This window comes from Pseudonaja textilis, chromosome 2, assembly GCF_049901715.1.
Source record: "Pseudonaja textilis isolate UNSWEBS1 chromosome 2, rPseTex1.2, whole genome shotgun sequence".
Taxonomy (NCBI): domain Eukaryota; kingdom Metazoa; phylum Chordata; class Lepidosauria; order Squamata; family Elapidae; genus Pseudonaja; species Pseudonaja textilis.
This window is the reverse complement of record NC_141991.1, coordinates 245,686,276-245,699,179: the sequence shown is the minus strand read 5'-3', so window position 1 is coordinate 245,699,179 and position 12,904 is coordinate 245,686,276. Positions and strand designations below refer to the sequence as shown.

Genomic DNA, 12,904 nt, shown 5'->3' with positions numbered 1-12,904 from the left:
AAGAAAGCACAAGCTGCCACATTTTAGTCTCAGATGAGAACATTTTTGTAAGAGAAAATGGAAGGATTTGAGCACCTGTTTCCCTGAGCCAAAACTGCACAGAGGAGGGGGCAGCTATGAGGTTAGAAAGCCAGCGGTGATATGAGAGCACTCGGTGTTTTGCCCAGAATGTTACATGTGCAACGATCCTCCTGTTAAATAGAAATTGCGCTCAGTGTATACAAATCCAGTTACAAGATGTTCCTTTGAAGGAGAATAGATGACCTGTATAATCTGGGAGGGACAGAGAGGTTGGGAGATAAAACTACGAGAATATGACAATTATATGCCACTCGGGCTGGTTCAGTAGATTGTGTTGGTGCTCCTATTAAGGATTGGTTTTAGCTCTGTATGTTATCTAAACTAAGCCAATTTTGCTTTATCCAAAAACCATGGATTTGAATGGTAATAGGAATCAAGGAGAGGAGGGGATCAGAAAAGCAGGCAGTCATTCTGAAAAATGGTCCTTTTCTTGGAGAGAAGACAAATCTCTTGCCAAAACCATGGTATTCCTTTGGAGCTCAACGGCTCACAAGGTGGGTAATGCAAGCATTACAAACTACTGTATTTGGGAAAGGCTTCAAGGGAAAGTCTGTACGAACCAAAGGTTGGAGAGGCATGTGTGAAATGGAAAGGCTTGTGTAAAACATGTGATGGAATCAAGCAGCAAAGTGTAGCTGGGCGCCAGGAGTTTGCGGAAAATACAGGTGCGAACTCCTGAAAGCCAAATTTACATTACTGGATAAAAGACCAAAAGCAGAGACCTCACTCCCCTGACTGGGGAATTCTGGGAGTTGAAGTCCACACATCGTCAAACTGCCAAGGTTGAAAAACACTATCCCAAAGGGGATTTTTCCAAAAGGTAATTGGACTTTGTTTTTTTTTTCCTCTTTGAAAATGTTCTTGGATGAGAAACGAAACATCTTCAAGGGGGAAAAAACCCAAAGAAAATCCAACTGCCTTTTGGAAAAAGCAGCTTTGGGACAACAAGGACGTGGATGATGAAATCAATGATAAAATAACCATGAGAAATTCAGGTATTTTAAAGAAAAAGTATGGGACAAGCTAGGCCTGTAAACATGTGTATACACACACACACACACACACACACACACACACGTAAAAGAAATGTGGTGGATGAAAGAGGATATAGTAACTTCTGGTCAGAAATAAGCCGAAAAATGCCTATATGAGGAAATATTTGGGAACTTGGCCAGCATTGTTGGTAGATAAATGTCCTTCATCTAGACTCTAAACCTATTCCCAATGTCAAGCTGTGATTCTCCCATAGATATCCTTGCAACACCTTTCAATAAACCTTTATCTATTATCTACCCTTATTCTACATCCCTCAAATTTGCAAAGCACGTAGTATTTTCATTATCCATTCACATCATATGTCTGGAGTATTCAAGTTTCTGCTTGCTAGCAATTGCTAGAAGGCAACAGACAGTCTTTCAGGACTAACCAACTGGTTCTTTTTGCAGTTCATGGAACTCTTTGGTAACCATCCCTTAATCCATGAAGGCATTTGTCTTCTTGCTCCTTGTCAACATCCATCCTTATTCTATATATTACCACTAAAAAGCCATTGCTTTAACTGCTCTGAGCCAGTCTGATCTAATAGGTAAGATACTGGACTAGGAGTTTGGAAAATGAGTTCTAGCGCTGTCTTAGACATGGAAGCCATCTGGTTGACCTTAGCCAGTCACTCAATCAGCCCTAAAACAAGGCAAGAGCAAGCCACTTCCAACGTTGCCAAGCAGACTGCATGGACTTATTCAGATAGCATGACCCTTGTTGTGATAGAAATTCTTTCATTCTTCATTATCTAGTCTAAGTTTACAATTCTCTTCCTGCCTAAAATTATTTTGTTTTCTCCAGCACACTACTCTACATTTATTTTTGAGCCCAAGAATAACTCAAGATTAACTCAAAAGAACTCACAAAGCATGCTAGTTGATGTTACCTTTGTCTTTTTAATATTTAACATTTTTTCTAGTTTTACTTCTTTAATAAGCTCTTCTAAGCTTTTAAGCTGATCAAGCGGTGCCGTCTGCATATCTCATATTGTTAGCATTTCAACATCGTATTTTAATTTCACTTGTCAGTTCTTCCAGACCTGCTATTCTTACAATATATTCACTGTAAATGAAAATAGCTATGGGGACAAAATACATCCTTGTTTCATTCCCTCCCCTATCCTGAATCACTGTTCCTTCAAATTCAGTTCTGACAGTGTAAAGATTCCTCAAAAGAGTAACCAAGTGTTCCAATATACACATTAACCTTAATATGATCTTCCTTCTGGTATGAACTGTACTATTAAAGACCATATTGGAGTCAGTAAAGGAAAGGTAAATCTAAAATTCTCTTGTTCTCTCCATTATTCCTAGTTTTATTCCAGTTTTCTACTACCATATCCAATTTCTGAAGATTGTTTTTTACCACACCTTTATTATTTTTATATAATAACCTAAGGTGGTGAAAATACTTTTTTTTTCTCCTTATTTCCTCACAACAACCAACCTGTGAGGTGGCCTGGTCAAAGAGAGTGACTATCACAAAGTCACTGAGTCTAACGTGGTACTAGAACTCCTGGTTTCTAGGGCAGTAAACTTAAACCACTACACCACACTGGTGTATGCCTTTTTAAATATTTACCTGATCATTTGACATTCAATTTTCCATGTATGGCTCTAGTCTTCTTTGCAAGAATGGAAACAAAAACTTGGTTCGCATGAGGACTTTGTGCAATGTTTTGATAATCAGCACATTCTCTAGGACAGGGGTGTCAAACTGGTGACCCATGGGCCAGATGCGTCATGCACCGGCCACAGCTCCACAAAGGGAAAAAGCATTGTGATATGTCATGTCATTGCAACATGACACAGCAAGTTTGACACCTGTCCTCTAGGAGTTCTTGACTTTTTGCAATTCAGCCTTGTCCACATTGAGGCGTCAGCACTTCAGCTGCTTCTTCTCCAACAATGGGAGTTCTTTTCCCTATGGTGCTTTTGTTATTGGCCAATTGTCTCTTACTTCTTATACAGGTAGACCTCGACTTACAACAGTTCATTTAATGACCATTCAAAGTTACAACAGCACTGAAAAAAGTGACATGATCATTTTTCACACTTATTACTGCAGTATCCCCATGATCATGTGATTTACATTCGAATGCTTGACAACCGATTCATATTTATGATGGCTGCAGTGTCCCAAGGTCATATGATCACCTTTTGCAACCTTCTGACCAGCAAAGTCAATGGGGAAACCAGATTCATTTAACAACCATGTAACTAACTTAATAACTGCAGTGATTCACTTAACAAGTGTGGCTAGAAAGGTCGTAAAATGAGGAAAAACTCACTTAAAAATATCTCACTTAACAACAGAAATTTGGGGCTCAATTATGGTCATAAGTTGAGGACTACCTGTACATCATTCTCTAATGGAATTTGTTCCTGAATGTACAGTTCTGGGGCTGTCACACTTATTTGAGAGAGCCTGGATGGTGCAGTCATTAAAAGTGCAGTACTCCAGGCTACTTCTGCTGACTGCCAGCTACCTGCAACTTGGCAGTTCAAATCCCAGTAGGCTCAAAGTTGTCTTAGCCTTCCATCCTTCTGAGGTGGATAAAATGAGGACCCCAATTTGTTGCGGACAATATGCTAACTCTGTAAAACCACTTAGAGAAGGCTGTAAAAGCACTGTGAAGTGGTATATAAGTCAGTGCTATTGCTATTTGTGGACATGCAGAGAAACAAAACACTGGAATTGCCCAATTAATTTGGTATTTGCTGCATTTTCCCAGAATGTAATTACTGTGAATAATGATAATTGCCTGTATTCTTATTGCTCAAGATATTGCTCCATCTTTTCTAACTAGCATGTAGCATGTTCTGAAAACTATTTGGATCTGAAATTTTAGGATTTTTAAAAAATCTGACTTTCACTTTTCCATAGCTCAGGTTCTATTTTTGCACAAGACCAAATATCTTTTTTCATATATATCATATATATCATATCTCTAAGTCCATATATGTCCCCAATAATTCATGTTTTTTTTCATCTTCTGAAAATGTATTCAGACTGAACTGTATTCCTCCATCTCCTGTTTCCTATTATTTAGCCAATGTTGTCCATCTGGTGATATCCAGATGTAGAATCGTCATTTATGTTGCTTAAAGCAGATATCGGCAATGAAAAAGTAATTCTCTTTGCAAATTCTCCTCCATTATTATATTTATTCAAATTTCCCTGTAATGCCAGGCTCCCTTAAATGTACATAATTTTTAGATATTTACATTTGAACACTTCTTAACTCGGCACAGGATTCCCTAATTTTTCTAACTACATCTAATAACAAGGAAATAGAATTAGACAATTGTAATAGATAGAACACCATGGTCTATTGGATTATAGCTAGCCTAAAAGCACATTCTGAAATGCCCTGTGTAGAATTTTAAGTTTACCATCACTACCTCAAAAAGTGAACAAAAGGACTTGGTAAAATGTAATGATATAAGCTAAATATGACTGGAATGAACTAATTTTTCATAGGATCGTCCTGTGAGAAACTAGAAATTAAGAGCCATACCTATTTCATCTGTTTTAAGGAGAACTTGTTATGGGCTCTTAGAAAAGCTGCCAGACATTTTGCCTCCATTCGAACTATAAATTGTCCTCTCAAATCCACAACTCAGAGGCTCTTGTGCACACAGGCAAGACATATTTCCACTGGAATTGCTACAAAAAAACAGTTCATATGCCTCAACTGTGTCCAACAACGAGGTTCCAGAGCATGTCAGGTATACTGGTAGCAACATTAGTTTTTCGTGAAACACTTACTTCAAATTACCAGTGAACTTTAGAAACAGGGACCTTTGCTTTCCTGTACTGACTTTTTTAGAACTAGATTAGTTTGCCATAGACAAAATGACCTTTCAGGAAAAAAGTTTTTTAAAAGGCCTTGTACCTTTAAAGGTATCTTTGGACTCAGGGTGAAAAAGGCCTACACTTTCTCCGCTGAGATTTCTTTTATGATTTGAGGAGCACCTTAATTTCCAAGGTACGAGTGGTCTCTACATTTACGAATGCTCCTCTGAACCCACACTAATATGAAGAATTTTTATATAAAGTCAAATCACTGGTCTATCCCATTTCCTGGAAATTCTTTTTGCTAGAAATGCTGTGACTGGATACAGACCCTCTCCACCCACATAACCAAGTGAATGAAGTTGGTCCTGCCAAATATTGTAATTCCCCTTTGATGTGAACTCTGGCCTGGTATTCTGTACTTGTGTCTGTAGCAGAATATGTATTATGTAATGTAATTTGCCAGAAAGTCCTTTTTTAATCTCCTTTTTAAAATAAAATCCTTACAATTTATATTGACTGTTTCCTAGTATGATTTGATTGCTTATTGTACTCTATGACTATGAATAAGTATTGTGCCTTATGATTCTTGACCCTTGACTTTTTTATGTACACTGAGAGCATTTGCACCAAGACAAATTCCTTGTGTGTCCAATCATACTTGGCCAATAAAGAATTCTATACTATTCTATACTATCTCTCACTAAGCCATTAAGAGATATATTTCTAAGTGGCATATATTATTTACTATACAAATAAAAATTGTGAGTCCTTCCTCTGAAACCAACAGATTGGCAAGTTTCAATAAGGGATTTAACAAATATTCTAACTATAGTTAAAGCAACCAGCCTGTGTCTTTAGCCACCCAATCCCTCACAATACAACCTAATGCTAAAAATGGACAAACATAAAAAAATGCTAGTTTCCTCATTTTAGAACAAATTCTATTCAGATTACATTTCTACCCTGGCCTCTTTATTGTTTCTCTTTTAACATTCTTTTGACATTCTGCTTTTACTTGTAATATGGGCCTTATCACAATTTTCAGCCACTGCTTAATTTAGCCACTCAGTTTCCATGTTACCAGTATATTCATGGTAGCAGTATATGACAAATCTCTTACTTCTTGTTTTCTCATGTAGTTTCATTTCTTTCTCACACTGTATAAGGGCAGAGAGATCTTACTGGCCACAGTCCCTGGATCATTTTAGGTGCTTTCAGAAACATTAGAGAGGACGAGGCCATTATAACAGCAGCTAAATATAGGTTTTCATTCCCTACAATTGCTGGATGTGATTAGCTCCTGTAATTTCAAGAACTACATATATAATGTATAAAAGTAGCACAGGTGTGTTTAGAATTTTTCTTCTATGTTGGCTCAACTATATTTGTCAATTGGATTGAGATGGGCAGCTATAGAAGTTGAAGAAATAAATAAATTGTGATGAAAGTGGAAAAAATGAGGAGATACTTTATATTAAGTCTATTCTTTTAATGTTAGTGTTTGAGCATTCTGCTTTATATGTACTCTGTGTGTGTGTGTGTGTGTGTGTGCGCGCGCGCGCGCACGTGTGTGTGTGTGTCTTCAAGTCTGCGTACTTTCCTGCACAATAGTATCTGCATAATAGTAGTGCCTTCAGGGTTTTTGGCAGAAATATTTGAGAAGGGCTGAGACTAGCCCAAGGTTTCATGTCTAAGGTGGGACTAAAACTCAGTCTCCTGGTTTCTAGTCTGGTGCCTTAACCTCTGTACCAAACTGGCTCTCTCAATGGACTGCATCAGAATAAGTTACTTTTAGTGCTACTGGACGAGTACTTCATATATAGGTCAAGAAGAGGGGCTAAGAATTTGGATGAGGTCTGAATCAATTCCCATATTTCCATTCATGAGCTAGACAGCCACTTTTGGTGAAACTTCATACTCCATGAAGCATCTCACAAAGCACTTTCATCTTGTGGCCCTCTGCTCTGCTCAACCATCACCTGGCCCAATCTGCAGGGTGCTTTCTATCAAGAAAATCCAAGGATAGGTCCCATGAAAATTAAATTCCCTCTTTCCTTTCCCATTCCCTCTAGCGATTGCCTCATTTAGTGGCTGTTCGCCTAGCAAGAATTCTTCTGACTTGGCGATACTTCATTTTAAACAGAAGAATAGTTCATTTGCAAACAAGGAGCCTAAGTCTGCTTAGAAACAATCCAGGCTAGCTAGAAAACATTCCTAATTCAGAAAACCGAGGAAAACATCCAACCACAATTAGTGAGTCAGAACTCTGTAAAGAATAAGCAAATCCAAGTTATAGGTCAGCTTCTCAATTAAACAAGCAAGTTCCCAAAAATTTCTCAACCCAGATTCCCTTCATTGAATTGATGCTTCTGAATCAAAAGTGGATTTTTTAAAACCATTGTGCATAGAAAATAATTTACCACAGCTATTAGAGGTAGTTTTCCCTTAGCAACTGACTCATATAATAACTGTCCACAGCTAACAATAGTAATGAAAAAATAACTTTATGACTAAACTAGTATTATTATTTATCCTTTTTATCTTCCTTACTGCCTCCCCTTTTACTGTATTATGATTATGATTATTCTATTGCTTTGTATGTACACTGAGTGCTTTTGTACCAGAGACGAATTTTTTTTGTGTTTAATCACACTTGGCCAAATTAAGGTTCAATTCAATTCAGTTCAAACATCACATTTATAACCTTCACAGGTCTCTAAGCAAAAGAAACTGAAGTCAGATCACAAGCAGTCATGGTTTCACTTAGCGACCATATTGCTTAACAACTCAATTGCCAGTTGCCACTCTCAATTGTGGTCACTACATGACAACTCCAAGTACAGTGAATTGTGTTGGTGTAAACTTATTTAGCTATATATCCTTTCCTTATTCCATACCATTCATTTCTATCCATTCAAAGAATATGGATATACCATATTCTTTGGCATATCCCATACCGTATATTTCTTATTTATTTTCTGTGCCTTTGTGTGGTGATGTTTATGGGATGGATTGTGAATATTCTGTCTGGCTGTTCCTCCCCAAAACATGGGACCACTTAACCAAACAGTTATTTGGTAGTGAAATTTCAAGTTTCCCTAGCACTCTATAACCATTGTTCTGAAAATACAATCAACAAATGTTGCTCAACATGGTCGAAGCCTCCTGGATAAAAAAAGGTTTGTTTCCCAGACCTTTCCTTGCAAACCACACCCAGTTTTCAAAGTGTCACTGCTCTTAGCTGTTCTACCTGCAAGACCATTTCTCATCCCTTGAAAAACCAAGCTTCCTGTACAATTTCAACATGTTTGCCCTCCAGTTCCTCCTATCCAGATATGTTCTTCTGTTAAAAATCCCTTTGTCAAATTAGGTTGATCCCATCTGCAGGCGGGGCATTTATTTCCCTACTTCTCCCAGCCACATTCCCAACCTAACAGTCCCGATCCTAGGCCAAAACTTCCTGTTACTCAGCATGCAATGCTGCAATCCAGAGCTAAGTTTTGAACACCATTATCCACACCCCAAAGAGAGGCAGCGCATTTCTTTCTTTCTTTCTTTCTTTCTTTCTTTCTTTCTTTCTTTCTTTCTTTCTTTCTTTCTCTATTCCAGATCGCCTCTCATTTATTCCAGATCGCTGCAAGGGCACCCTATTTTTCACCCATTCAGACCCAACCCTTTCCCCAAACTTTTCACAGCTAGAAGACACTCAAAAGCAAACCTTTACAACTCCTAAAATGAACAGGGAAGGAATTCCAATTTCCCAACTTTCTTTTGGGGGCTGTCCTGCCATCCCTTCTCCTCCACCCGCTCCTCTTTTATCACCGCCTTTTAAAATAACCTAGTGCCCGTCTAGTGCTTTGGGATCGGACTCCCATCTTCCTCCCCAGCTGCGATCGATGGGAGTTGAAGTCCCCATTCTGGGAGAAATCGCTGTCCCAAGTTCGCCATTCCGGCTTGCGTGATCCTCCAACTCTCCCTCCCAGAGACCGATCGACCCCGAGGCCCACGCCCGCCTCCACTCACCCTGCCGGCCCACGATCTCGGCCACATGCTCGGAGCTGGGCACCGGGACACACTCGGTCGTGTTGACGCTTTTCCTTCGCAGCAGCGCCGCCTGCTCGCCGTTCAAGACCGACCCGGGGGGCATCCCGGCCACCATCGCCGCCGCCGCCGCTGCTGCCGCCGCCGCCGCTCCGGGCGGCCCGTAGGATTGCGAGAGCATCGCCGCCATCACCCCGGCGTGGACATCGTCGCCGGGCCCGTAGAGCGCCCCGCCCAGCGCTCCCGCCTCGGCTACCTCAAAGGCCGAGCCGGCGGCGAGCGGCAGAGCAGAGACCTGCGGCGGCAGCAGCACTGAGCCCAGTCCCGGGGGCAGAAGCGGCGGCGAGGAGGAGGCCGGCGGGGGCAGCAACAGCAGAGAGGCCGGGCCGCAGACACCGCCTCCCCGGGGCTCCAGGAAGCCGTCCTCCTCCTCCTCCTCTTCTTCTTCCTCCTCCTCGGCGGCCTCGTCTTCCTCGTCCTCCGGCGGCTCCTCCAAATCCAGCTCCAAGTCGCCGCCGCCGCCGCCGCCTCTTTCTCCTTCCTCAGGCGCCGCCTCCTCTTCTTCTTCCTCCTCCTCCTCCTCGTCTTCGTCTTCTTCCTCCGGCTCCCGGGCGGCCTCGTCCCCGCGCTGCCTCCTCCTCAGGCCCAGGCCTGCCAGGCGCTCCCTCAGCAGCCCCGTGTCCGGCACCAGCGGCGGCTGAGGGGAAGCCGGCAGTAGCGGCGGCGAAGGCGGCGGCTGAGCGTGGTACTGGAGCAGCAGGCCCGGCGGCGGCCTGGGCGGGGCAGCCGCCGCCACCACCACCAGCGGCGGCGGCAGCAGCAGCCGCGCTCCCAGCTCGGGAGGCTCTTCGGGAGGCGACGGCGAGGCGCTGCCGCTCGGCATGGCCGGCGGAGAAGAAGGCGGCGGCGGCGGCGAGGCGCTCCGGCTACGCGGGCCCGGGAGACATGCTGTGGTTGCGGCGGCGGTGGCGGCGGGCTTTCCGGCCGCTGCTTCCTCCTCCTCCTCCTCCTCCTCGTCCTCCTCCTTCGCCGCCGCCGCCGCTGTCTCTTGGGGGGCGGCCTGGGCGTTGCTGCCGCCGCCGCCGCCGCTGGCGACGCTGATGGCGCTGCTGCTGCTGCTGCTGCTGCTGCTGCTGCTGCTGCTGCCGCCGCCACGGCCCGCGCTCGCCTCAGCGCTTCTTTTGTTCCATGGCGGCTGCTGCTGCTGCTGCTTCTCCCCGCCGGCTCCAGCCGCAGCAGCAGCAGCAGCGGCGGCCGCAGGCAGCAGCGGCGGTGACGGCCCGGGCAACTCCAGCCCCGCCCCGCGCCGCTCCCCCAGCCGGGCGATTGGGTGGCGGCCGCGCGGGGGCAGCAGGGGCCGGGGCTCGGCGGGAAGCAGCGGCGGCGCCTGGGATTGGCGGGCGGGCGCGAGGCCAGCGGCGAGTGCGGCGGGTGGTGGTACTGACGGCGGCGGAGGCTTCTCGGGCTCCTTCTCCGCCTCCGGTCCGGTCCCCGCGGGCAGCATCCACACGCGGCGCACCCTGCCGGCTCTGCCCAATCTCGGTTGCGGGGAGGGCGGCGGTGGCGGCGGGGCGGCCCGGGATTGTTGGGTTGGCACGGCGGGTATTGTGACGGGGCGCCAAGGGGAAAAAACCGGGGAGAGGGAAAAGCGGCGCAAAGGCGGGAAAAGCGGGCGCGGAACCGGCCCTGTGGAGGTCGGGCAGGCGGAAAGGGGCGGTCTTCAGACAGCCCCCGTGGACCTGCAGGCCGAAACCGGCCTCTTTTTGCAGGCTTCCAAGGCAGGGAACGCTCTTCATTTCAGCTGGCTGGCTGGTTGGGCGGGTTTGCACCTTCTGCGCCCCAAGCAATGGTTAAGCGTGAATCAGGTTCAGTGGGTTGTGGGAATGGAGCTGTTGAAGTGTATGGGGAAGGTGTGTTCAAAAGGTTGAAAAAGACACAGGTAAAAAAGGTGCTTTTTTTTTGCCTAAATTGAGCTTTGGATGGGGGGGCTCTTCTGGGAGAAGACACCCCCCCACCCTGCAAGGGATGCTCTGAACACTTCTCCTGATCCCTATGCGTTCCTTCCACAACCCATCCACCAACTGGGAATGATGGTTTCCAGTAGTGGTGGGATTCAAATATTGTTGCCACCAGTTCGGTGGGCGTGGCTTGGTGGGCGTGCCTGGTGTGCATGCACACACTTTGCACGCCAAGCATGCACTTTGCGCAGGCGCGTTTTAACTCTCCTGCAAGCCTGCACGATCCCGGTTGCTTCAAGCAGCTGCCACGCGGCACTCTTCTGTGCTGCGCAAAGACGCTGCACTTCAAATTCAGAGGATAAAAGTGAATATGGGAGCCCAGGTGGGTGGGTGGGTGGGCCCAACAGCAAAGCGGTGGAGAGACCCGGTTCGGTCTCTGCTGCTCGTTGCTACCGGCTCGCTAGAACCAGGCCGAACCGGTCAAATATCATCACTTGTTTCCAAGCCTAGGGCAGCTGGGTTGATGATAGGAAAAACTACTTGGTTCTGCTTTTGCCAGGGCTACTAGAATACTACCTGAGGGTTGTGGGTCTGTGTGTCTGTATGCACAGATAGTCCTCGACTTAACAACAGTTCATTTACTGATGGTTCAAAGTTACAACAGCACTTAAAAATGTGACTTATGACTGTTTTTCCACAGTTGCGACCTTTGCAGCGTTCCAGTGATCATGTGATCAAAATTCAGGGGCTTGGCACCTGGATTTATGACACTTCCTGTGCCCCAAGGTCATGTGATCTCTTTGTGTGACATCTCTGACAAGCAAAGTCAATAGGGAAGCTGGATTCACTTAACAACTGTGGCAGGAAAGGTCGTAAAATGAGGCAAAACTCACTTAACAAATGTCTTGCTTAAGAACAGAAATTATGGGCTGAATTTTGGTCGTTAATTTGAGGACTACCTGTATGTGGTTGTGTGTATGAGTCAGATAGCAGTGAAATCCATGCAACTTACAGTGCAGCACCAGCAGGCCTGAATAGGGATTGAGTTATCAGAGAGTAGTTACTTCAGTCATTCTTTAGGTTGGTAATGTCTCTGGAACCTTCTCCTATTTTCAACTTGATCTTGATCTAGGAGAGTTTTGAGCTTTCCTCTTCTCTAAGGTAGTAGGCTTAGAGACAACTAACCAACCCCCTTTCCAAAATAAAGCTCTTCCCAGATTGTTATCTCCAGTGTTAGAACATAAATAATAGGGTTGGAAAGGGACCTTGGAAATCATCTAGTCCAACCCCCTGCTCAAGGCAGGAGTCCATATACTGGATTAATGGTTGTCCAATCTTTTCTTAAAAGCGTCTATGATGGAGCACCCACAATTCCAGAAGGGGCAAGCTATTCTGATTAATTATACTCACTCTCAGGAAATTCCTCTTTATATTTCCAGATTGGATCTCCCTCTGACAAGCTTCCATCCATTGCTTCTTGTCCTACCCTCAAGTGCTATGGAGACTAAATTGATGCCTCTTCCTTGTGGCAGCCCTGCGAGTATTAAAGTCCATATCTAGTCTCCGCTAAGCCTTCTCTTTGTTAGGCTAAACATACCCAGTTTCCTTTGCCCTTCATCATACAACTTAGCCTCCAGATCTTTGATCATCTTAGTTGCTCTTCTTTGCACTGTTTCTATGTCCTCAGCAGGTTTTCTTTTCTTTTAATGTATCATATCAACTGAAAACAAGAGATAATTAGTTTGCATCTGTTTAAATAACATACATGTCTCACTGTGTTGTGAGCTGCTAAATAAGAGAAGTGGGAAATAAAATCATTTATCTTTTAGACAATTTTATTTTTTAAAATCTAGCCGTATATAGTGCCTTGTCATCTTGCTTTTTTTAATAGGAAACGATGCAGGTGATTTAAACTAATGTCTAGACCATGGCTTTAAGTTGCTTGGTTTTTAAACCATGCTTTAGCTGCCCAAATCTGATCA

The 12,904-nt window shown here is 44.5% G+C and overlaps 1 protein-coding gene across 1 annotated transcript in view; it reads right to left on the bottom strand.

The window, feature by feature from the left end:
* MEX3C (mex-3 RNA binding family member C) overlaps positions 1–10,261 on the bottom strand; it is a 33,766-nt gene extending 23,505 nt beyond the window's left edge. The window contains exon 1 of the mRNA XM_026715041.2: positions 8,947–10,261. Coding sequence (XP_026570826.2) covers positions 8,947–9,847 — 901 coding nt within the window. The 5' untranslated portion in view covers positions 9,848–10,261. The remainder of the gene's footprint in view (positions 1–8,946) is intronic.
* Positions 10,262–12,904: the final 2,643 nt, after the last annotated feature.